The following is a 26,951-nucleotide window of genomic DNA, read 5'->3' as shown; positions in this document are numbered from 1 at the left end:
AGCCATCCAGCAATGTCCGAAACCACAGACAAAAAACAAAAGATTGGCCTTCTTAGGCCTAACTAACTACTGCAGGAGTTGGATTCCAAACTATGCAGAACTAACTCAACCACTGCTAGGGTACACGGTCGATTGGCCGCCGGTCTTTTGGTCACTGGTCTTTTGGTCGCGGTCTTTAGGTCGCCCGGAAGTTTGGTCGTCGTCTTTGGGTCGCCGGTCTTTTTTGTCGCCGGTCTTTTGGTCGCCTGATCGGCTGCTGCCATCTACTGTCAATTTATTAAATAGCAAATTCACAGATGGTGTTTTTATTGAAGCAGTCCAATGAACCTTCATTCTCTCTGGGAGAACTTGCAATGTTGAAATACTTTAGATTAGATGGTCATTTTTATCAAACAAATAAAAGTATTAGTATACTTTTAGTTAGACAGTATTTAGATCGTTTCAACAGTATTTAGACTCTAAATCAGGGGTCTCAAAATCGCGACCCGCGGGCCAACTGCGGCCCTCGGGACGATAATTTGCGGCCCCCGTCTTAATATGAAAGATTAATGTTCGTGCGGCCCGCAAGATTGATATGAATGACACTTGTTGTGTTCGGAGCTGAATGAACCAATCACGGTGAGGTATACGGCTCTAGAGGGCGGGACATCGGCCGGGCTGTCCAGTGCCTCGCTCACTCATTCATTCATTCATTCCTCCAATCAGCTGGGCGGAGGAGAAGCCGTGAAGCCGATCACTCCGCTCGGCGCGCACACTCCTCCGCTGCTCTCAGCATAGAACTGGATGAGGCGCTATGATCCGTGATCCTGCCTGTGTCAGTGTAGCCATCTCCGCGAGTGAAACTGAAACTTAACAGTAAGTGCGTTAACATGACACTTGAGAAATTCGGAGAACTGCCGTAATCCAATACGATCGGCGAGCGAAGGTGCACATGCGCCACAAACCCGCACGACTGAACGTGAAAGATCAACCCGAGACTCATTCCAAGTGGAAAAACATATTACAGAGCCCCAGAGATGTCTCTTTCAAAGCCTGGCGTGAAGAGAAAGGTCGGTGATGAGCACAGACAGTTTCAAGAAAAGTGGGGAGTGCAATATTTCTTTGTTGAACACAGGGGCACCCCGACGTGTCTCATTTACACTGAAAAAGTTGCGGTGCACAAGGAATACAATTTGAAACGTAATTGTACTACGAGACATGCTGAGGAGTACGAAAAATACCAGGGAGATGAGAGAGCCAACCAGGTTGCCAGTCTTAAAACACGTCTTCTGAGGCAACAGGATCTCTTCAAGAAGGCTACCAAAGACAGTAATGCAGCAGTCAAAGCTAGCTACGCCGTTTGTGAGTTGATTGATCCTGTGCTAAGTGATCCCAAATGGCTCATGGACTTGGCTTTTCTTGTTGATATCACACATGAGCTTAATGTACTGAACAAGAAGCTACAAGGCCAGGGGCAACTTGTCAGTGCTGCCTATGACAACGTGAGAGCATTCTGCACTAAACTTGTGTTATGGAAAGCCCAGCTCTCTCAGACAAACCTTTGCCATTTCCCAGCATGCAAGGCTCTCGTGGATGCAGGCACACCATTCAGTGGTGAGAAGTATGTTGAGGCCATTTCGAAGCTACAGGAGGAATTTGATCACAGATTTGCAGACTTCAAGACACACAAAGCCACATTTCAAATTTTTGCGGACCCCTTCTCCTTTGATGTGCAAGATGCCCCTCCTGAGCTTCAAATGGAGCTCATTGACCTGCAGTGCAACTCTGCACTCAAAGCCAAGTTCAGGGAGGTGAGTGGAGAAGCAGACAAGCTTGGGCAATTTTTGAGAGAGTTGACCCCCAGCTTCCCTGAACTTTCCCGAAGGTTCAAGCGGACCATGTGCCTTTTTGGGAGCACATACTTGTGTGAGAAGCTCTTCTCCACCTTGAACTTCAATAAGTCCAAGTACAGGTCCAGACTTACTGATGAGCATCTTCAAGCTCTACTGAGGGTCTCCACTGCTTCCTCCCTCAAGCCAAATGTGACTCAGCTATGTGAGAAGAAGCGCTGCCAGGTCTCTAGCAGCAAGGAGTAGGCAAGAGAAGCCGTGTTCAGAATATTTCATGTTCAATGTTCCATTCAAGTTCAGAAAGTTAAAGGTTAAAGAGCTGTTAATACAGACATTTGAAACGGAATAAAAATAATTCATTTTCTCTACTTAGCCAGCCAGTGTATATCTACTGTATGCTCATTAGTATTATTTGGTTTTGTATTACTGATTGATTTATTTTTTATTCATCTTTAAGTTAATTTATATATATATATATATATATATATATATATATATATATATATATATATATATATGTATATGTGTGTATATGTGTGTATATGTGTGTATATGTGTGTATATGTGTGTATATGTGTGTATATGTGTGTATATGTGTATATATATATATAGTGGCGGGCGGTGCATTTTCTGGTAGCGCCTTCAACGTATCAATCCAACCCTCAAAAACTATTTTATGGCTATAAAACCTCTACTGCAGCTACAGCTGCAACACATAAAAAATAATCAATAAATTAATGCACAAAAAGGGGGTAAAATCCACTTCCTAGCAGCATTTCATGATTAAATACAAATACTGGAGCTTTTCAGACATTAAAACCAGGCCAGGGGGTGATTTTCCCGGGAAAAGACAGCGATGAAGGTCAATGGCGTACGGACAAACATTGCCCGAAAAGGGGGTAAAATCCAGCCGAAAACAGCATTTATTGATTAAATACAAATACTGGAGCTTTTTAGACATCAGAACCGGGCCCGAAGTATCATTTCCCCGGTAAAAAGACAGCGATGAACGTCGATACGTCCATACGTGAAATGACAAAAAATGCACAAAAATACTAAAATTAGGTAAAATCCACTCCCTAGCATCATTTATTGATTGAATACAAATACTGGAGCTTTTGAGACATTACAACCAGGCCAGGGGGGTGATTTTTCCCGGGAAAAGACAGCGATGGACGTCAATGGTGAAACGCCAAAAATTAAACTGGGATGAAATCCACTTCCTAGCAGCATTTTGTGATTAAATACAAAAACTGGAGCTTAAATACAAACACTGGAGCTTTTCAGATATCAGAACTTGGCCCACAATTGAAATATTATTTAGGAATATGGCCATATTTTACTCACCAAAAATCCTTTTTACACAATATCCATCCTCCTTTCTTTCTTCCTTCTTTCCTATTGCCATCGAAGCTAATGATGAAAGTCGAGCCTGTCCTGTCATATTTCCGGCATAGTCCGTTTTGGAAATAGCATTAAATCAAAACAACAATAAACTATTTGCTTGTGGAGCTAAGTTAGCACACTGAAAGTGCCGCACACACCATATTCCCGGCTGTAACAGGCTTGCTAGCTTCGGAGTTGACCGCCCTTTCTTAATGATGTCCATTTTTTTTCTGGAAAAGTCCGTCTGGAAAATAGCTTTGTGAGAGAAATCTGCAACAGAATTCATTTGTTTTTGCCACTGTCGGCCATGTGGGTGGAGTTTGCGATCTCTGGCTACTTTGGCCCTCCTACTAGCCAATCATAGTTTGTGAAAGCAATGACATGTCCCAGCCAGCAAAATGCCAACGCCTATGAAAAATCATTGTGGGGTTGCCAACTCGAAATCTGATTGGTTAAAAGCAACAGTCTAGTTTAATGCAGCAGAGCCCGCAAGAACTGATTGTGAAGGCTTTGAGGCAGATCTGATCTGGCAACAAATAATGGCTGAAATGTGATTGGTTAAATGCTTCAATATGAAAACGCACATCTGGAAGCAGTGCAACCAGGGGGGAAAGCAATGAAAGGAAGCTAACAGACCATTTGGAATAATAAGTATTGATGGACAAAATATAATATGATTCAGATATTTCTTAGGCCAGCAGAGAAGGCCTTGAAGGCCCTGACGACCCGCCACTGATATATATAGATAGATAGCTAGATAGCTATAGCTATATATATAAATAAAATAATTTGGACAACGTTGGCGGGCCGGATTAAAAGGCCTAACGGGCCGAATATGGCCGGCGGGCCGTAGTTTGCCCATGTCTGCGCTAGCTTGATACTAGAGTAGCGTACCTGTGTATACGTAGCCGCTACCGTACCTATGTTATGCTAGCCGCTAGCGTACCTATGTTATGCTAGCTTCTAGCGTATGTTAGGCTTGGCACTGGCATGTTTTTTTAAAGACAGCACGAGCAAAACTAAGTTTGGTAATGCTTTATTGAGGTCAAAGGTAATAATAATAATATAATAATAATAATAATCGGACATAGGCCATGTCGTCATTACCACAACACAAAAAAGCCTACTTGTCATCACACGCAGAAACTGCGTGTGACGAAATTGATGGTGCTTCTCCATAAGCTACGTTTAATCGGCACAAGACCTAAATAAGTGTAAGTTACGGACTTGTAATTTGTCATTCCGCTGTTGTGAATACAGGTCGCTTACCTCTCGATTACATACAGGTCGCTTACCTCTCGATTACCGCACACTGTCTGCCACTTACCTTCCTTCAAGTCAGCTAGGAGGCGGCAGATCACCAACCAAACATCTAATCATATGCCGCAGAAGGGAATGTGTGTATGTTAGCGCGAGTTTAGATGTCTGATGGATGTGGGGAAAAAACTGTCCTTAAGCCTATTTGTCCGAGCTTTGTGGGACCTATAGCGTCTGCCAGAGGGCAGCAGCTGGAACAGATTGTGACCAGGGTGGTAAGGGTCCCCTATGATGTGCTTGGCTCTGCTGAGGTAACGCGGGCTGGCAATGTCTTCAAGTGAGGGCAGAGAGCAGCCGACAATCCTCTGGGCAGTGTTAATCACTTTCTGCATGGCCTTTTTGTCTGCCGCCGTGCTTCCAGCGTACCACACTGTGATGCCGTACGCCAGGATGCTCTCTACAGTGGTTCTATAGAAGGTTCTCAGAAGATTGGAGCCCAAGTTGTTCTTCCTGAGCACCCTGAGGAAATGGAGTCGTGTCTGAGCCTTCTTCACCACTGCCGTGGTGTTTGTAGACCATGAGAGCTTGTCCGTGACGTGGACCCCCAGGAATTTAAAGGACTGGACCCTGTCTACACATACTCCATTTATGAGGAGTGGGGCCAGATCTGTGCCGTGTTTGCGAAAGTCCAGGATTATTTCTTTAGTTTTCGTGGTGTTCAGTGTGAGATTGTTCACCGAGCACCACGAAGACAAATTGTTGACCTCATCCCTGTAAGCCGACTCATCCCCTCCTGAGATGAGTCCGACCACAGTGGTGTCGTCAGCGAATTTGATGATGGCGTTAGACTGGTGGGTGGGTGCACAGTCGTAGGTGTACAGGGAGTACAGAAGAGGACTCAGTACACAGCCTTGAGGGGAGCCAGTGCTTAGTGTAATGGAGGAAGAGAGGTGGGGACCAAGTCTAACAGTCTGTGGGCGGTTGGTCAAGAAGTCCTTTATCCAGCAGCAGATTGAAGAGGATAGTCCAAGGTGGGAGAGTTTGTCAGTCAGAATGTCCGGTTTTATGGTATTGAAGGCTGAGCTGTAGTCAATGAAGAGCATCCTCACGTAGTTCCCAGGGTGTTCCAGATGGCTCAGTGCTGTATGAAGAGCAATGGCAATAGCATCATCAGTGGACCTGTTTGCCCTGTAAGCAAACTGGTGAGGGTCAATTGAGGGAGAGATTGTATTCCTGATATGGCGGGCTACCAACTTTTCAAAGCACTTCATGATCACAGGCGTGAGGGCAACAGGCCTATAATCATTCATGCTGCCAATGGTTGGCTTTTTGGGGACAGGGATGATGGTGGCAGATTTCAGACAAGATGGAATGATGGATAGTTGCAGGGAACAATTGAAAATATTTGTGAAGACTCCAGCCAGCTGGTCAGCACAGGCTTTGAGCACCTTCCCAGGTACTCCGTCAGGGCCCGCAGCCTTCCTGGTGTTCACAGACCGCATTACCAGTCTCACTTCCTGTTCCCGGAACGTCAGTGTATTGCTGCAGGGTGGTGGTGGGGGTGTTGAGACTGGGCCTGATTTATCAGTCTCAAAGCGGGCAAAGAAACGGTTCAAATTCTCCGCTAGTGAGGCATCTGCATTAACAGACATAGTATTGTTGTTGTAGTTGGTTATATGTCGTATTCCTTGCCACATCTTCTTTGGGTTATTTTCTGTGAAGTGCTCCTCAATTTTTTTGGTATATGCTGCCTTGGCCTTTTTAATGCCTCTTTTCAGCTCAGCTCTGGCAGCGCTATATTTTATCTTGTCCCCTGATCTAAACTCTGATGTAAAGAGTTTGGCATTTAACATGCTAGGCTCCACTGTCAGTCAGAGTTGTGTATTCCTGGAACTTGATTCCAGCTTTGGCGGAAGCTCGAACAGTGCTGGGCGGCCGGCATTTGAGCCCAGTCCTCCACAATCCATTGTAACTCGCGACATGCATCACTCCCAAGCCTTTGATTCTCCTCGCTGTTATTTCAGCATCGACAATTCATTCCAAATGTTACTCGTGCGACGCTGGCTGCCCGAACTACAATGTTGGCCATCCGTTAGCAATCTGTTAGCAATCTAGTAGTAATCCAATAGCAAAGCTGTTCGATCCATGGCTTCAATCCATTTTCCAAGCGTTCCCACCCTCATTCTGTTGTCATTCACGTCAGGCATTTCCTCTGTATAGCTCTAATATGCTGTTTCTTTGAGTATTGAGAGAGTTTCTGAGGGTTAAAAGCGCTGCGAGCACACGGAAGCCAAATACCTTGCCACCCGCCTGGGATGTTTTGAAATGTTTTACCTTACTGGCCTGAATGGTTCTAAAATACTATCGAAGGAATTGAGATATTTTGATATTGGAAGCAATATGGCTGCCACAGTGCAGTTGAATCAAAAGCAGAAGTAAGGTGAGTAAGCCGTAGCGACGGTGTGAATTTCGAGGCATTTAAATTGGAAATTTGGTACTTTTCTGAAATAGTTGCTTTGACATTTTTGGGGGATTTCCAGAGTTTAGGGAGGTTGTCCGGTGTCCCGGAGTTTCTGTTATTTTTCGGAGAAGTTGGCACCTGAGTTTAGTTTCGTTAGTGTAGCGACCAGCGTATTTATCCTTTCTTTGCAGCCTAACCACTGCCGATATAAGTATATAAGATTTTACATTCCCAGTACAGTTGTATCTCTACATACGAGCACCCCTACATACGAGCATTTCGAGATACGAGTAAAATTTCGAGCAAATAATTATCTCTAGATACGAGAAAAATTTCGAGATGCGAGAAAGCCAGGTGGCCAAGACATGAGAGGCTGTTTATCATTGGAGCGCACTGTCTTTTTTTGCCGCATCTCTTTCGTGTATAACAGATATGTACGAGCACTGGTCGGAGCGTTGGATTTTTTTCAGTGTTTTTTCCATCACTGAGCGCGAATGCCGGAGCGATCGCTAATACGAGGAGTATAGTATATTACTTCTCGTTGGCTGCTCATAAGAATATCAGGGGCACTGGCTCTCTCCCCTGCAACTCCACGTGTAATATCTCTGGTCGCAACTACCTCTTTATAAGTTCTCTGCGGGCACTGAGCGGAGCGTTGCATTTTTTTCAGTTTTTTTCCCCCTTAGCCTGTTAGCTCCCATTAGGGGAGCGATCGCTAATTCAAGACTACTTCTCGTTGGCAAGTGGTCGTGCATTATCTTATTGTGAGGATATTTGTGTGCATCATTTTCGGAATATTTTGAAGGGAATACAACAGCAAACAGCCCATCGATACTAAGTCAGGTTGTAGGCGGGGCAAACAGCCAACCTGGCCAGGAGAAGGTATAAAAATGTAAAACAAAATTAGAATTAAGTTTAGTGTAAGGTTAGATTAAACTTATTTTTGAGTGTGTCTGCATCATAATCCAAGTTCATTTAAATTTGTTTGTTATATTACGATTCACCAATGCAAAAAGTCTCCCACGCTTGCCCCCCTCTATGTCCCTCTCCCTACCCTCCGCGAAATCCGTCTAATTTTAGTTCTATTAAACACATTTTAGTAATATTAAACCACTAGTTATGTGTTACTTTGTTAATAGCTAGCTGGCCATTAGTAGAAATAAAACATTTGTTTCCAATCCAATATCCTGTTTTTGGTGTTTTTTCAGAGGTTTGGAACAAATTAATTTGTTTTTAGTTCATTTCAATGGGAAACGTCCGTTCGAGTTACGAGAATATCGACATACGAGCTCAGTCCCGGAACGAATTAAGTGCAAACAACTATATGTATACCCCGGTGGTGGATAAACTTATCTAAAGTCCCCCAATGCAGCCCAAAATAATTAACTTTATCAAAACATAAATACCCTCTATAACAATGAATATGGTACAGACGCTCCCCTACTTAAGAACATTCGACTTACGAACAACGGTACATACGAACATGTCTGCAAATTGCGTTTATGTCGAAAAATGTTCGTAAGTTCGATTTTGTATTGCGCGCCTTTTTCCGAGTAGTGCTTCTTTCCGCCGCTAATACCGACGCCTGGCGCTGTGAGCGCTCAGCTCACCCAGCATCCACCTTCCTCTGCCCAGTTCGTTGCAGTGCGTAAGTTGCCTAAGTGCGTGACGTATCAGTGCGCAAAGAACCTTTTTCATTTTTATCATGAAATATCTCGTGCAGCCATTATTCAATATGGTTGGTGAAAAGCAAAAGACTTCTAGTGAGGGAGGTGCAAGGAAGAGGCAAGCCATTTCATTTGAAACGAGTGGCAATAATAACAAAGCTTGATGCGCATGAGAGTGGTGAGCGTTGCACGGGCATACAACTTGAATCGTTCGACCGTCAGTACCATTTATAAACAGAAAGATCGAGCAGCAGCACCCAAATATTGAACGTTGCACAAAGTTTGCAAATCAATTGAATGATGCCATACAGTGCTACCGCATCATTTATGATGAAAAAAAAGAAGAAAACTGTGCAATCGTCGTTAGATCGCTTCTTTCGGCCAGTTTCTAATACATAAATCTCTCTCTCTCTCTATACAGTACTGTACATATTCTCTCCATTTTATTAAATGTTTTTAGTACAAACCAATGCGTGTTACTTAAGTATACTTATACTTAAACATAAATTATAATATAAAATATAGCACTGAATCAACTTACAAACAAATTCAACTTATGAACAATCGCTCGGAACCTAACTCGTTCGTAAGTAGGGGAGCGTCTGTACTCACAAATAAGGTCAAGCTGGGGCAAACACAACTTACTTAACTTTAGACAAGTGTCTTCTAAAGCAAGTAAGGACTCCACCGCCTTATCACCTGGATGCCAGACAGTCGAGCCCAGAACTAAAAAATAGAAGGGTTTAAGTAAGGTCAGGATGTGGACCGTGATTGGAGGAGGGATGAGTGGGAAGTCTTCACAGCTGTGTTGGCCTGGGCAGGGCTCCGCCACAGGTGTGGCGCCACAGCTCCAGGCAACTGCAAATCAAAACCAAACACAAAAACAATAAAACCTACAACATAATGTATACCCAGGCTGACAGCCATAACACTGACGAAATGAATGTATGGTGCCCTTTTCCGTTTGGTTTCATTTCTGTGAACAAGAAATTTAGTCATTTTAATTGGAAAATGTTTAATCATTTATCTCCGTGTCTTTGCAGGGTTCCCTCAACAAAAAATGAGAGATGAGCAACTTCCAATCAAAAAGGAGGAAGATTATGTCACCTGGTCACCTGGTGAGTCTGTGAAGTGGGATGATCTGGGCGTGGCCAGCGAAGGGGCAGAGCCTGAAAACGCCTCAGCATGGCTCCAAATTAAAGAGGAGGAGGAGCCAGAGTTCTCTCAACAGTGCAAAAGAGAAGATCAACCTCCAATCAAAAACGAGGAATATGTCAAATGGTCAACTGATGAGCCTTTCAAGGGTGAAGATGTTCTGGACGTGGCCAGCGGAGGGGCGGAGCCTGCAAACGCCTCAGCATGGCCCCAAATTAAAGCGGAGGAGCCAGAGTTCTCTCAACAGTGCAAAAGAGAAGAGCAACCTCCAATCAAAAACGAATGTGTCAAATGGTCAACTATTGATGTTGAAGATGTTAAGAAAAATCCCAGTGGCGACAAACTCTGCAAATGCTTTCAGTGTGGGAAAACCTTTGGGGAAAAGTCTTCTTTGAAAACACATATGAGGAGCCACACTGGGGAGAAACCGTTATCATGTACATTTTGTGGTAAAACATTTACACACAAGGGAAAATTTAAAATGCACACAAGAACCCACACTGGTGAAAAACCATTTTCGTGTTCAATTTGTGGTCAGACCTTCACACAGAAGGGACACTTAATTAGTCATGCAGCAAAACACACAGGTGAAAAACCATTTTCGTGTTCAATTTGTGGTCAAGGATTCACAGACAAGGGAAACTTAAAAAGGCACACAAGAACCCACACTGGTGAAAAACCATTTTCGTGTTCAGTTTGCGGTAAAGCCTTTTCTCTAAAGCACCACTTAGAAGGCCACACAAGAACCCACACTAGTGAAAAACCATTTTCGTGTTCAGTTTGTGGTCAAACATTCACACAGAAGAGAAACTTAAATTGTCACGCAAAAACCCACACTGGCGAAAAACCATTTTCGTGTTCAGTTTGTGGACAAACATTCACACAGATGGCACACTTAAATAGTCATGCAAGAACACACACAGGTGAAAAACCATTTGCGTGTTCAGTTTGTGGTAAAAGATTTACAGAGAAGGGAAGCTTAAAAAGGCACACAAGAACCCACATTGGTGAAAAACCATTTTCCTGCTCAGTTTGTGGTCAAATATTCACACAGAAGGGAAACTTAATTAGTCACGCAAGAACCCACACTGCTGAAAAACCATTTTCGTGTTCAGTTTATGGTCAAAGATTCACACGGAAGGGACACTTAATTAGTCATGCAAGAACACACACGGGTGAAAAGCCATTTTCATGTTCAGTTTGCGGTAAAGCCTTTTCTCAAAAGAAAGATTTACTAAGCCACACAAGAACCCACACAGGTGAAAAAACATTTTCCTGCTCAGTTTGTGGTCAAACATTCACACAGAAGGGAAACTTAATTCGTCACGCAAGAACCCACACTGGTGAAAAAACATTTTCGTGTTCAGTTTGTGGTCAAAGATTCACACGGAAGGGACACTTAATTAGTCATGCAAGAACACACACGGGTGAAAAGCCATTTTCGTGTTCAGTTTGCGGTAAAACCTTTTCTCAAAAGAAAGATTTACAAAGACACACAAGAACGCACACTGCTGAAAAAACATTTTCCTGCTCAGTTTGTGGTCGAACATTTTCCCAAAGGAGAAGCTTAAAAGAACACGTATTACCCCACACTGGAGAACAATGTTTTCCTGCTCAGTCTGTGGCCACAGATTCGCTACAACAGCCCAATTAAAAAGCTACACAATTGAAAAACCTGAAAAGAAGACTTAACAACCCGCACAGTAGAAAAGCCCTTTTTTTGCTCAATTTGTGGCAGGAATATCTTAAAAACACAATTACTCACATTGGTCAGAAACCCTTTTCCTGCTCAGATTCTTGCCAGAGATTTAGTCGTAAGGATAGACTTGAAAGGCGCAAATGTGTTGTGATAATCAGTGAGCGGCCAATGACGGCTTTGCTTGCTTTTTCAATTTCTGTATGAAAGATCATTGTAATCAAAGTATAATTGTATTTTGCATTTTGAAAATCTTGTTTACACTTTTTAATGTGTAATATCGATCCACTCTATTCAAATACAGTAATACCTTAAGATACGATCTTATTGCGGGATTGAGCTAGTATGTCAATTTACTCGTATCTCAAGTCAATTCTTCCCATAGAAATGGACAAAATACAAATTAATCCGTTTCCATCCTAAAAAAAAAACACAATTTTTTTTTCTAATTTACTACCGACTCACAATTGGGAAACATCTGGTATGCTCATATCTCAAATTTGTCTCGTCTGTTGGAACACTTGTATGTCAAGGTATTACTGTATAAGAAAATTGAGTGTCTTTGAAGATTTTATTTACTTCAAAATTCTATCCGTAATAGTAGAGCCTAAATTAGGAAATTACAAAGTAAATAATCAATAATGTGATGTAAAAATATGGAAAATATGTCTTCACAGTTAAAGACATGCCTAAGAAATTTGAAAAATAGCAGTTTTTGTCTATTGAATTTGCTAGCAAATCCTATAAGAATATTGAGTGTTATTCAAACATGATACATTTTAATGAAAATATTTGATATATTGAATCTAGGATCTAAGAAACAGTAGAAATATGGTGTGAAAGACAATGAATTTGCTCAAAATAAGTACTACAACGTCCTTATACTTTTGTCATATTATAAGATGAATCACGTTTTTAAACCGATTTAACGTGTCATCTTTTTGGTAGTTCCAATAAAGCTCTTTTTGGTGAAAAATACTTTTTGGGTCTTTTTGTTGACAAAATCAGCCTTCCTAATTCAAAAGTGACAAAAAAGAGAAGCGTTATTTGCTAAAATTTAAAACTAAGAGGAAAATGAATACATTAATTTGAACAATTTGACAAATTAATATATAAAAGATTGTTTTCTTTCTACAGGTGTGAAAATACAGTAACTTTGTCTGAAATTAATGGTAAATTGTTTTTATCTTTTTGATGTTGAAGGGGATAATTGGTAGAAATGTAACTAAATTTTTATTTTTGCTTTACTTAGCTTATTTACATTAGAAAAGTCATTTTAGTACATCTGCTTGCAACGGAGTAAATGCTTTGCTCCTTAGTTAGACCAAACAACAGGATGGTCGAATCCTCTTGGACTGCTGGAATGTGGAGAAGAACCTTCGGCTCTACATGACCTTCATTTGTTTTGAGAGCTAAAACTTGTATTGTAACTAGGGTCCTTTATTGACTTCTCACTCCTATTTTCTCACCCCTCCCTTGAGAGCTGAGACGTCCTTTGAACCTAGACAGAGACAAGTCGGTTCGATTCTCTCTTGCAAGAATTTCACAGAGGATTGTCTTGTATCCTAGTAGTGGTATGATAGGTTCACCAATAAGCATTCCCAAATGCACGCAGAAATAAAGAGACAAGGGTGAAGAGGTCATCCTGCCTTTAACTTACCCGGTAGCCACCAAGTGCTACTCACAAACTCTAACTCATTCCTTCATCAAAGTGCGCTGTCAACTTGATGGGCTGGCACCTTCTTATCAAGATGTGTCCTGTCATCAAATGCAGCCCAGACGGTCTAAATCTACACTTTCCAGATGGACTCTCATTCTTTTGCAGTCCCGATTATCGTCCAGAGTTCCAGCTTCCACAACTCCAAGACTCTCCTCCAAGGCACAAACAAGCAACTTAAAGAGCTTCTCCTTAGTAGAGCTCTGTCCTGTAGCCAGATGTGTCCTTGAACACTTGCAACATTGTCAATCTTCTATTTGCCGGTTCATAACAAATAGCTTACTCAATGAAGTAGGGGAAAATCCCATCCCTGTTCGGTTTCGGTAACAACCTTTTGAAAGAATAAAGGTGAATGAATGTAAGTTGTCTGTCTCGGCGCATTTGTGGACGACAGCTTTTCCTGTGTTTCACCTGTGCTCAGAATATTCTGTAATAAAAGCTTCGAAGTCACTGTTCATCGCCTCCATCCTGTATTTGGACACCCAAAATCTTCCACATCCGAAATTAATTGAACCTGAGAAGGAAGACAGAGTGCTCTTCCTTCAACAGTCGTTCACCATCACTGCAAAGATGGTGCTACAGTAGTCTAATACGTGCTAGTTGCCAAACATGAAGTAGTAGGTGGGTGGTATTTTGCCCAGCAGAATTAAAAAGAACCAGTTTGTGGATCATTGAAAAAATAACTCTTCTCTGAAAATTCTGGATTGTTTTTTCATCGTGAGTATATTGTTAAACTACATTAATGGAAATATTGCTGTGCATTCAAACAATTCATAACCTCACTATAATAAAAAAAAAACTCTTCAATTAAAGAAAAAAAATATTTGAATGCAAAATCATAGCTGAGATTAAAACAAATGCACTCAAGCACTATTTTTCGCTGTTTAAAACTGATTTTTGATTGAGGTAAAGTTTTGTGTTTGGGCCATGTTTTGGGTGGGGCATTCGTGTCTTTATAATTTATCAAAAGTTTGCTTCAAAGAGAAATAACACATTTTTAAGTTAGGCAGCACAGTATCCATGCATCCACTATTGGCCATGATGAAAGTTTCTTTCAATACAAATAGCATCCTATTGTGTCTTTATAACCTTATTCAGTGAGTTCAATATAAGTATTTGAACACCCAGCTATATTGCAAGTTAGAAAATCATGGTGTTCTGACATTTTCATCGTAGGTGCAGGTCCACCTTAAAAAGAAAAATCCAGAAATCACACTTGAAAATTGTTTGAAATGTATCATTTTGATCTAGCGTGATCATCTGAATTGGTAGTTTATACATTTTCGCGAAAGCTATGTCAAACAGCAACCATCTGACATTCTGGTCAGCAAACTATAATGTCAGTGATGACTGTGGAATTGAAGAACTCCTTCAAATACAACCCACTTCTTTGTCAGAGCGGGAGCAGCACATGCTTAAACAAGCAAAAACCACAGCACCAGATTTGAATTTTTTCAGATATTTTCATCAAGATACATTTCCGGTAGGTGATTATGTTCAGAAAAAAAATATAAAGAGAACTTTTAACCCAGAGTCTGGAACCGTATTATCAATGAAAAAATCCACTACGAGCGCAGAAATCCAACAATAGAACACCACTCGGGTTTCGATCAGGGGGGCCGTTCTTCCCAATCACTCCCTCGAGGTCTCACATCAGCATTGAAGTCCCCCAGCAGAACAAGGGAGTCCCCATAAGGAGCACTCTCCAGCACCCCCTCCAAGGATTCCTAAAGGGGTAGGTACTCTGAACTGCTTTTTGGTGCATGCACACAAACAACAATCAGGTGCCGTCCCCCCACCCGAAGATGGAGGGATGCTGGAAGAGTGTCCAAGCCCCCTCAAGAGGGGTGGTACCGGAACCCAAGCTGTGTAGTGCTGAGCCAAACTATGTCGAGCCGGAATTTCTCAACATTACGCTCAGGCTCTTTCCCAACCAGAGAGGTGACATTCCACACCCCAAGAGATAGTTTCTGCAGCCGGGGATCGCCTTCTTTGGCCCCTCTCACAGGTGGTGAGCCCAGTTGAGGGGGAACCCACGTCGCCTCTCCGGGCTGTGCCCGGCCGAGCCCCATGGGTCTAGGTCTGGCTACCAGGCGCTTGCCATCGCTCCCCTCCTCTGGGCCTGGCTCCAGAGTGGGGCCCTGGTGACCCGCGTCCGGGTGAGGGAAGATGTCGTCCAATAATGTTGCTCATCATAAGAGGTCTTCTGAGCCATTCTTCGTCTGATCCCTCGCATCAGACAAGTTTGCCATGGATAACCCTACCCCGGGGTTCAAGGCTCCGGACAACATAGCTCCAAGGGTCACAGGGACTGACAAACCCCACCACCATGATAAGGTAATGATTCGTCGGTGGGGTATTATTAGCTTAAGTGCATGTTTAAATTCAACATGGTATCTTATTTTGTAAATCCCGGGGCCGAATGTCTCGTACCACTTTTTTTATTGTAATTGAATTTTTTAAATGCGTAATGGATGACTCTGTGAATAGCAGGACTAACCAAGGCTATGCCAGTCCCCGGCCGAGACCAAGGTTCTTGCGCTGGTGGTCCTCAGGAGCTCTGTCAGCAGGTGGGAATACCCACGTGCTCTCAGTATATCTGCTTCAATGTGATTGATTAGTTTTGTGAGTTACCTTGTAAAGTGTGAAATGATATGTCAGAAGAAGCAGAGTGGCGCAGCGGAAGCGTGCTGGGCCCATAACCCAGAGGTCAATGGATCGAAACCATTCTCTGCTACTAACATCGGTTCTTTTTTTGAAGAAGCAAACTACCCTACTTCCAAGTGTTACCATTGCTGTGAAAAATTGTTCTTGACAACTATTAATTCTGTAAAACTTATCTTTTCTCATATTCTTCTGAGGGATTCCTACTGATCAAAAATCAGATCGGAAATCGGGCCTGATCGCATCATTTTCACAAGATCGGAATTTGATAAAAAACGAATTGTTTTTTTTAATGCCTTGACATTCTGATGAAGGCGGAAGTGATACCGCGAAACATGTCAGGTAAGGCCTAAAATTCATTGTGAAAAAGGAACAGAAAATAGTCAAATAGGAAAAATCATTTTTATTTCATTACATTTAGTCCATTTTTCTTTTTGTCATCTATTTCAAATATTAACAACAACAAGTGTTTAATTGCATTCTAGTTTCATACACTTTGAGAGCATGTTCTCAACAAAAAGAAAATGCAGTACCAGTTAAAAAAACAACTGAACAAGACAGGTAAAAAAAAAGTGAAAACAATCGAAAATTACATCTAAATATGAGAAAAGAAATTCCTGTCCTTAGGAATAAAACATTGGCAACAAACTGAGCAAAAAAGTTGCTCTCTTACTGAATGTTTGAAAAGGTCTTTGCGCATGTGTGGGTTTGTTGTGTGATGCTTTAAGTTTTCCTTCCAAATGAATGTTTGACTACAGAGTGGCCAAGAAGAGGGGTTCAAATTCTATATGAGAGGAAACTTAGAAGTGTACTTGTCATTAAGGTGACTTGATGACTGGGCTATCGCGCACTGTCTTTGCCGCATATCTGGATAAAACTTGATTGTGCTGAATGGAGGTAGATGTGTACTTGAGCACGGGTCCTCCTGTCTAGAATTTGGGGGACGCAGTCCACGCGAGACTTCCAAATATGTCGATAACTGCTGTTTGCTCGATTTTTGAATGTATTTTCTTTCTGAGGAAAAAATAAATAAAAACGAAAAACAAACAAGAAAAAAATAATTCAAAAACATAACGCCAAAAATACATTTTGAAAAACAAAGAAAAACACCCTCAGACAATAAATTAATTTGAAAAATGAAGAAAAAAATACTTCAAAAAAACAACACCACACCAAAGATGAATTAATTTGAAAAACGGCCAGGACTTTATTTTATTTTCAAGGTGAGTGCGATCAGCTTCCGTAAACCTGAACCCCATTAGAAAAAAATTAATTCAACATCACCTTTTATTTTGTCTCATGAAGGTCCCCTAACATAATGAAACAAAACATAAACAGCTCACTGAAACGAACATGGATGTAATCTTAAACTTCCTTTAGTACACAACAGACAAACTGTTAGGGTTTCTTGGTTTTGTTATGCTTTTTCCCGCCTGGTTTCCTGTCTGAGTGATTGCCCATTGTGTTCAGCTGTCGTGTCTCCACCCCTGGTGTATCCTTCGTCCCTCTTGTGTTTCCCAGGTGTTCCGAATTGTCTCGTCAACCCATGCCAGTCTATTTAAACCCCACTGACTGCTTTGTCATTGTTGGATCGTCTGCTGATTACCATGCCATGTTTCCACATTTTCCTCGATCCAACGTGGCATGCCTCGCTCCTAGCTTTCCCATGTCTCCCCTCGTCAGATTTGGTTTTGTTATTCGACGCCAAGTCTTTTGTTAGTCTATTGCCTACAGTTTAAGTTATTAAAGTTTCGATTGAGTACTACTTCCTTCTCCTTGCCTGCTTCCCTGCATTTTGGTCCAAAAGACGTAACACAAACAGAGCATATGACAATACCTATACAGTAGATTCTTTCTATTTTGTGAGAACGGTGTCTCACAGCCATTGTAAGTGTCTTTTGGCTTATTTAAAATTCTGCTGCAATGCTGTGAAGAAGGGTAAGAGCAGCTCAAGAAAGCCCTGGATGTAACTCTTGGCATTCCCAGGGAAAGCCAATGATACCATGCATCTCTCCATGCTGGAAGGTAACTGAATGACAAGATGGCAAAACATTTGCTCAGGAATCAAGTCCAGTTTGCTTACATGTCACCTTCAGCTTTTGATGAATGCATCGAGTCGCAAGGCGATCTGCTCCTGCAGTATTCCTTCAAGGTCTGGGATTCAAGAATAGCCTTGAGCATGGGCAAAAATGGACAAATCTTCCTCTTGAAGTCCATGATGGTGTGCAAGGTGGTCAAGGATGCCTAGAGAACGAGTACATTTACAAGAAAAAAAACTCAATGTGTCATCCTTAACCCACTTTGTACCGATGCAATGTTCTCCATCAAAATGTTCATTATGCCATTTCTTCTATAGATGGCAGACATCAAGCTGACTGAGCACCTTGAAAGAGACCCCCACATGTTTGCTTTTTTAGTGGCCCACCTTTCCTGGAGGTGGAGCAACATTGTTCTGAAGGTTAGTGTCATTGTTAAGAATAAAAGTTTAACAAGAATTATGGTCAACATTTTCATCAAAAAAGCACTGATTACAAAGTGCTCGTTTAACAATTTGTCTTAACATTTTAAACGTCATCCCTGTCAATAGGCTTCCACAATTGAGACCAAGTTGGAATGAAATCGGCCATATGCCAAAGCTGATCCAGGACCACACCACTGACCTGAGGGGGGCAGTCAAGGAGACAAATACCAAGATGGCCAAGCTCCACAGGACACCAAGATAGGAAGCAGGAAAACTTCATACAATTCAAGAGGCATCTTGATTCAGGACAAGTGACAAAAAGAATTGCTTTTTTTAATGAATAATAATCCAAATATGTGATTGCCATCCTCATCACTGTCATTTTCATTTGACTAAGTACCTTTTAAAAAGTCTTTTTCAATGTCATTGTAGTATTTACTGAAATGAAGAGTTGAATTATAAAGACTGCATTTGACATGCACCGGATTGGAAGTCATGTGAAAAGTGCAAAAGCAACATTACACAAGCCCATGTCTGTTGGAGTAAAGGAACAAATTGTGTCCGGCAGGTCAGCGAGAACCATTGGGTCCATGTGGCTGTCCATTGTTTCTCAACCATGGGGTCTTCCAACAGTGGATGCTCCAAAATGGAGCATGGTTTAACTTTTTCAGATTGGACACAATAAACATCAAGAGACGGAGAATAAAACAAAGATTGAGTGATGATGGGCTTCCAATCCTTAGCCAACATGTATTCTCATACAAAGGGCCCAAAGTCTTTAGCTGAGTGAGGAGATATCATCATGGAAACATGTGGATGAGATGGTGACATGGTGGGATCTGATAAGGTTATCCTTAGGTATTTCCAAATTCACAATAAAAGAGGCATCTGAAGTCACATCTTTGTTTAATTCTTGGAAGAAGAGAATACATCCATCCGCGCTCCCGGTCCGGATAATTCTAACAACTCGAGGTCTTTCTCGCTAATTTATTCATAAGATTTTAACGCCATGCCCCACAGAAGTCTAAACATATTTAGAGTCTCATAACAATTTATCACAGTTCTCAAAGCAATTGTAGGTCTGTCGAATCTTCCCAAGAGCGCTTGTTGTGAACCCTCTTCATGCCCAAGGCCATTCCCAGTCCTCTTGATGTGAACCACAGTCCTTACTTTTGCAAGAGATGCATTAAAATGCCTTTTGTATTAATGTCAATAACTCTTCGTTGCAAGCACATATAATATAATAATATTGATACACATCTATAATAATGATAAACCTAACATTCCCCCCTATTATTATGTGTACGCAATCCCATAATCATTTTTTATTTATGACAAATACAAATACACTTGGGAAGTCCGTAGTCTCGATCTTTACCAGAATTCACCTTACTTGCATATCTGGCCTGAAAAAGGAAGAACAAAATCATTCTCATTCAACTCATTTTCATAATTTGCATCATCCTGTACATCAATGTTATCACCAGTAGGCTGTCTAATAAGCAGATACAATCCTTGTAATTCGGAATTTGTTAGAGCTACTGTATAAACCCTAAGTCGGACTAGCAAAAATGGCGGTGCACACGGATGCAGCGGCTTTTTGCTCTCCAGTTTGGTGTTTTCTTTTCTCAATCCTATCGTTATTTACCAACATCTGCGAGGCAAACTTTTCCTACAGTCGCCACGACTTAATTGCTATCGGGAGGAGATGCGATATATCCGATGTCACAACGAACTACCAACGAACCTATGATATCCCCGAGGGCATCTCGAGACCTCCGGGATCTCCGTGGATAGTCAGCCCACTCAAAGCACGTCGAAGGAGGCGAAGGCGGCGGAGAGAAAATGTTGGAATAATGATTCAAACCTTTTAAATCATTATTAGTAATATTTAATTAAAATAGGAAAACATCTTTCAACATAACTGCTTACAACTTGCAAGGAGGTGCCTTGTGACGTCGTCTCAGTCCACAAGGCATTCTGAATTGCAGTAACTGAATCATTGTATTTAATTGCGACACTCGAAAAACATGTTTATGTAATCAGTACAATAACACCCTAGATGGCGAGAATTGCCGAAGTGAGCATAAAAGTTGAACAAGGCACCCAAACAATGGCGTGAGGAATTGCATAATATTTTCATTATAAGGTAAACAAAGTAGTTTAAGAGTTCTTGTAGATCCTGGAACTTGTATCTGGGGAAAGGGTTGTGGCGTATCTTCCAGTAATCAGTCCTCGGAGCAAGGACTCAGTGAATTGTTAAGTCTCTAGCTGGAGCCAGCTGTCCTGGAGAGTGACCTTGGAGTAAGCGTTTGTCTTCGTTGAAAACACATTAATTCTAACTCTAACATAAAAGCGATCAACTATATATATATATATATATATATATATATATATATATATATATATATATATATATATATATATATATATTGATTAATATAGTAAGCATGTATATTATAAGGCTTTATATTCCTAAATAAGCATTGCAAACACATTTATAATAATGATTACTCCAACAGAAAGGAAGCAAAAGCGCGGTTGTCGGGCGGGCCTTGCTGCTAAGCTAAGTCAACAACCACACCGAGCACCGCTTCCGAGTATCTTTTTGACCAACGCCAGATCCATCACCCACAAAATGGATGAGTTGGAACTTCGAATTGCTACCAACAGCTTTGTTAAGAACTGTAACATTATTCTCATCACGGAAACGTGGCTACACTGCAAATCCCTGACGCTGCGGTATCGCTAGCTAGCCGAACGCTTTTTCGGAACGATCGTTCAAAGGAACTAACAAGCAAAAGCATAGGAGGAGGACTTTGCTTGTTCATACATAATGAATTTTGTGGTGACAGTAGAATCATTGACACTCACTGTTCCCCGGACTTAGAGCTACTGGCAGTACGATGTAGGCCCTACTATCTACCGAGAGAGCTAACGGTCGTCATAGTAACGGCGATCTCAATTCCTCCTGATGGTAACGTCAACACGGCATTAAACCTCCTGCTAATGGCTGTAAACAAACAACAGCTTGACCACCCCGATGGAGTCTTTATTGTTGCTGGTGACTTCAACAGAGCATGTTTAAAGACTGTTCTACCTAAGTTTATCCAATACGTAAAATGTCACACGAGGGGAGACAAAAATCTTGACCATGTTTATTCTAACATCAAACATGCTTACAAAGCCACTTCCCTCCCTCACCTAGCTGGATCAGATCACCTCTGTCTAGCCCTCACCCCAGCATTCACTCCATTCCGGAGGCTAACAAGGCCACAAATAAAGACAATAAAAACTTGGTCCGGGGACGCCCTTTCTCAGCTGCAGGACTGTTTTTTCCGCACCAACTGGGAACTCTTTGAACACAACAACCTCCAGGACTATACGGACGCTGTACTTTCCTATATCAAAAACTGCATGGACGACGTCACTATAAATAAACAATGCCGTAACATCGCTTTCAGATCAGGGGACAAGATGAAATATAGAGCTGCCAGAGCTGAGCTGAAAAGAGGAATTAAAAAGGCCAAGGCAGAATATACTAAGAAAATTGAGGAGCACTTCACAGAAAATAACCCAAAGAAGATGTGGCAGGGAATACGACATATTACCAACTACAATAACAATAATGTCTGTTAACGCAGATGCCTCACTAGCGCAGAAATTGAACCGTTTCTTTGCCCGCTTTGAGACTGACAAATCAGACCCAGTCTCAACACCCCCACCACCACCCTGCAGCAATACACTGACGTTCCGGGAACAGGAAGTGAGACTGGAAATGCGGTCTGTGAATACCAGGAAGGCTGCTGGCCCTGATGGAGTACCTGGGAAGGTGCTCAAAGCCTGTGCTGACCAGCTGGCTGGAGTCTTCACAAAAATATTCTATTGTTCCCTGCAACAATCCATCATTCCATCCTGCCTGAAATCTGCCACCATTATCCCTGTCCCCAAAAAGCCAACCATTGACAGGATGAATGATTATAGGCCTGTTGCTCTCACGCCTGTGATCATGAAGTGCATTGAAAAGTTGATAGCCCGCCATATCAGGAATACAATCTCTCCCTCAGTTGACCCTCACCAGTTTGCTTATAGAGCTAACAGGTCCACTGAGGATGCTATCACCATTGCTCTACATACAGCATTGAGCCACCTGGAACACCATGGGAATTACGTGAGGATGCTTTTCATTGACTATAGCTCAGCCTTCAACACCATGAAACCGGACATTCCGACTGACAAACTCTCCCACCTTGGACTATCCTCCTCCATCTGCTGTTGGATAAAGAACTTCCTAACCAACCGACCACAAACTGTTAAACTTGGTCCCCACCTTTCTTCCTCCATTACACTGAGCACTGGCTCCCCTCAAGGCTGTGTACTGAGTCCTCTTCTGTACTCCCTGTACACTTATGACTGTACACCAACCCACCAGTCTAACTACATCATCAAATTTGCTGATGACACCACTGTGGTCGGACTCATCTCAGAAGGGAATGAGGCGGCCTATAGAGACGAGGTCAACAAACTGTCTTCGTGGTGCTCGATGAACAACCTCACACTGAACAACCCAAAAACTAAAGAAATAATCCTGGACTTCCGCAAACAGAGCACAGATCTGGCCCCACTCCTCATAAATGGAGTTCGTGTAGACAGGGTCCAGTCCTTTAAATTCCTGGGGGTCCACGTCACAGACAAGCTCTCCTGGTCCACAAACACCACAGCAGTAGTGAAGAAGGCCCAGAAACGACTCAATTTCCTGAGGGTAATCAGGAGGAACAACTTGGACACTAAGCTTCTGGTAACTTTCTATAAAGCCACTGTGGAGAGCATCCTGGCATACGGCATCACAGTGTGGTACGCTGGAAGCACGGCAGCAGACAAAAAGGCCATGCAGAGAGTGATTAACACTGCCCAGAGGATCGTCAGCTGCTCTCTGCCCTCACTGGAAGATATTGCCAGCCCTCGTTACCTCAGCAGAGCCGGGAACATTGTTGGGGACCCGGACCACCCTGGTCACAACCTGTTCCAGCCCTCGTTACCTCAGCAGAGCCGGCAACATTGTTGGGGACCCGGACCACCCTGGTCACAACCTGTTCCAGCTGCTTCCCTCTGGCAGGCACTACCGGTCTCACAAAGCACGGACAAAGAGGCTTAAGGACAGCTTCTTTCCCACAGCCATCAGGACTCTGAATTTGCAGTAGCACGACACACAATCCCCTCTGTGTAACAACTTCGGGGTGAGGAAACATGAAGGACGTTGGGCGGTGATCTGCCTCCTGCTGGCTGACTGAAGGTAAGTAAGCAGACAGTGGGAGGTAAGTGATCCATTTTATTCTTTGTTGGCATCGGTGAGGCAAACCTTTTCGCAGTCGCCGGGAGTTGGTTGCGCTCGGGAGGTGATGCGATGTATCCATCACGGCAGAGTGCCAGCAAGTCTGAAACTATCACTTGGTTGGGCTCTTGCCTGGGAAAAGCGCACTTTATGGAGAAGCACTTTCAATTTCGTCATACGCAGCTGGCTATGATGACAATTAGGCTTTTGTCTAGTCAATGATGATGATAAGCCTAAGTCTGATTTTATTTTTATTTATTTTAGCTTTCTTTCATTGCTTTCCCCCCTGGTTGCACTGCTTCCAGATGTGTGTTTTCATATTGAAGCATTTAACCAATCCCATTTCAGCCATTATTTGTTGCCAGATCAGACCTGCCTCAAAGCCTGCACAATCAGTTCTTGCGGGCTCTGCTGCATTAAACTAGACTGTTGCTTTTAACCAATCAGATTTCGAGTTGGCAACCCCACAATGATTTTTCATAGGCGTTAGCATTTTGCTGGCTGGAATACTTAATTGGTTTCACCAACTATGATTGGCTAGTAGGCGGGCCAAAGCAGTACCCGAGGCAGCTGAGATCGCAAACTCCACCCACAATGGCCGAGAGAAGCAAAAACAAATGGATTCTGTTTGCTCACAAAGCTATTTTCCAGACGGACTTTTCCAGAAAAAAATGGACATCATTAAGAAAGGGCGGTCAACTCCGAAGCTAGCAAGCCTGTTACAGCCGGGAAAATGGTGTGTGCGGCACTTTCAGCGCGCTAACTTAGCTCCACAAGCAACTAGTATATTGTTGTGTTGATTTAAAGCTATTTTCAAAACCGACTATGCCGGAAATATGACAGGACAGGCTCGACTTTCATCATTAGCTTTGATGGCGATAGGAAAGAAGGAAGAAAGGAGGATGGATATTGTGTAAAAAGGTTTTTTGGTGAGTAAAATATGGCTATATTCCTAAATAATATTTCAATTGTGGGACAAGTTCCGATATCTGAAAAGCTCCAGTGTTTGTATTTACCGTAATTACTCGAATATAACGCGCACTCGAAAATAACACGCAGGTATAACTTTGGGCCAAAAAAATCTGGAAAAACGCAGTACTCGAATATAGTGCGCACCTAAAATTTCCCGCTGACGAAAATCAGAAATCTTACCTTTTTTTCTTCGTTTCACGATTGTTTTGTTCAAACAAATTTATTCATTAGAATCCTTCAAATGAAAAGTTCCTCTCTCTCTTTGTCTGTCCTCTCATACATCTCTTCGTTGAGAATCCTATCAACGTCCACGCTTCCTTCATCCACTTCCTCTTCCTCCCACAACACATCATCCGATTGGCTTTACGAGATGACGTAAAATCCGTGCGTCAAAGTGAGTTTGACAATGCTTTTTTCGATCGAAAATTTGTAATTTATTTTATTCAATTCAATTTATTTGGCAAGAAAAAGCACCAGGCTAAGGGCCATGTAACAAGACACAAAAAAAAAAAAAAAAACAAAAAAAAACAAAAAAAAACAAAAAAAAAAAAAATAAATTAGTTTTTGATTATAACACGCACCCCCAACTATTGGAATTAATTATTTTGCAAAACCCTGCGTGTTATATTCGAGTAATTACGGTAATCACAAAATGCTGCTAGGAAGTGGATTTTACCCCAGTTTAATTTTTGGCGTTTCACCATTGACGTCCATCGCTGTCTTTTCCCGGGAAATATCACCCCCTGGTCTGGTTGTAATGTCTCAAAAGCTCCAGTACAGTGGTACCTCGTCATACGACCGCTCGTCATACAAAATTCTCGTCTTACGGCGGAAATTTCGATCGAATAATTCGCCCGTCATGCGATTAAAATTTTGTGATGCGACCAAGCCAGGTCTTTTTTGCATATATTTCGTGTATAACAATATTTACGAGCACGGAACGATTAATTCAGAAGAGTTTCTCCTAAGACAAGGAAACGCACAACGCGCATGCGCGGGCAAAAAGAGGGCTTTCTGGGTAATGAAGTATACTCGTGCACACAACACCCATAGGCAATGGCAACCTTTCTCAGAATAAAACTTCATTACCCACAATCAATACGTGGGTAAGCTCAACTATTGTATTTCCTGTTATTCTTTCTAAGGAAAGAAGCTCCCGCGATCGTTCTTTAAAGACTATTTCTCGTTGGCAAGTGGTCTTGCGTTATCCTATTGTGAGGACATTTGTGTGCATCATTTTGGGAATATTTTGAAGGCAATACAACAGCAAACAGTCCATCGATAGCGAACGTGAGGGTGGAGGCGTGGCAAACCGCCAACCCGGAAAACGAAGGTAACAAAAGATTACAACAAAATTAGAATTCAGTTTTGTGTAAAGTTACATTAAACGTATGTTTGAGTGTCTGTATATATTAATCCAAGTTAATTTAAATTTGTTTGTTCCGTTTACGAGTGCGTTGTCGTGGAAAAAAAACGGGAAAAAAAATCACCCCCTCGCCCGGTTTCATGTGTGAAAAGCTCCAGTATTTGTATTTAATCATGAAATGCTGCTAGGAAGTGGATTTTACCCCATTTTTGTGCATTAATTTATTGATTTTTTTTTATGTGTCCTAGCTGTAGCTGCAGTAGAGGTTTTATAGCCATAAAAGTTTTTGAGGGTTGGATTGATACGTTGAAGGCGCTACCAGAAAATGCACCGCCCGCCACTGGTGTACACACACGATCCAGTTTCGGCGAAACCTCCGTTCGGCCAAACATCCATTCGGCGAAACGTCTTTCGGCGAATCGTCCGGTTACGCTTTTCTAATGTAAATAAGCCAAGTAAAGCAAAAATAAAAATGTAGTTACTTTTCTACCAATTATCTCCTTCAACATCAAAAAGATAAAAACAATTAACCGCTAATTTCAGACATGAAGTTACTGTATTTTCACCCCTGTAGAAAGAAAACTATTAATTTGTCAAATTGTTCAAATTAATGTATTCATTTTCCTTAATTTTTAAATCTTAGCACATAACACTTCTCTTTTTTGTCACCTTTGAATTTGGAAGGCTGATTTTGTCAACAAAAAGACCCAAAAAGTATTTTTCGCCAAAAAGAGAGCTTTATTGGAACTACCAAAAAGATGACACGATAAATCGGTTTAAAAACGTGATTCATCTTATAATATGACAAAAGTATAAGGACATTGTACAACGTATTTATTTTTAGCAAATTCATTGTCTTTCACACCATATATCTACTAATGTTACTAATGTATCATTTAGATCACATTATTGATTATTCACTTTGTAATTTCCTAATTTAGGCTCTACTATTTCGGATAGAATTTGGAAGTAAATAAAATCTTCAACG

At 41.8% G+C, this 26,951-nt stretch overlaps 1 protein-coding gene across 1 annotated transcript; it reads left to right on the top strand.

Moving 5' to 3' along the window:
* Positions 1-17,505: 17,505 nt before the first annotated feature.
* On the top strand, positions 17,506-18,540 carry LOC144065955 (triple functional domain protein-like). Its single transcript, XM_077589207.1, has 4 exons — positions 17,506-17,857; positions 17,929-18,062; positions 18,189-18,290; positions 18,420-18,540. Exons 1-4 carry the CDS (start codon positions 17,836-17,838, stop codon positions 18,447-18,449), a joined length of 288 nt encoding a protein of 95 aa, XP_077445333.1. The 5' UTR covers positions 17,506-17,835; the 3' UTR covers positions 18,450-18,540.
* Positions 18,541-26,951: the final 8,411 nt, after the last annotated feature.

This window comes from Stigmatopora argus, chromosome 20 (genome assembly GCF_051989625.1).
Source record: "Stigmatopora argus isolate UIUO_Sarg chromosome 20, RoL_Sarg_1.0, whole genome shotgun sequence".
In the NCBI taxonomy this organism is placed as follows: domain Eukaryota; kingdom Metazoa; phylum Chordata; class Actinopteri; order Syngnathiformes; family Syngnathidae; genus Stigmatopora; species Stigmatopora argus.
The sequence above is the reverse complement of the archived record's forward strand: the minus strand, read 5'-3'. Positions and strand labels throughout refer to the sequence as shown.

What these genes read in the sequence shown, in the direction of transcription:
- LOC144065955 (XM_077589207.1), top strand. Translation starts at nt 17,836, where the DNA reads ATGCATCTCTCCATGCTGGAAG. An exon ending in AGTCCATGATGGTGTGCAAG is followed by an intron (nt 18,063 to 18,188) that starts GTGGTCAAGGAT and finishes TTTCTTCTATAG; the next exon opens with ATGGCAGACATCAAGCTGAC. An exon ending in GGAGCAACATTGTTCTGAAG is followed by an intron (nt 18,291 to 18,419) that starts GTTAGTGTCATT and finishes CCCTGTCAATAG; the next exon opens with GCTTCCACAATTGAGACCAA.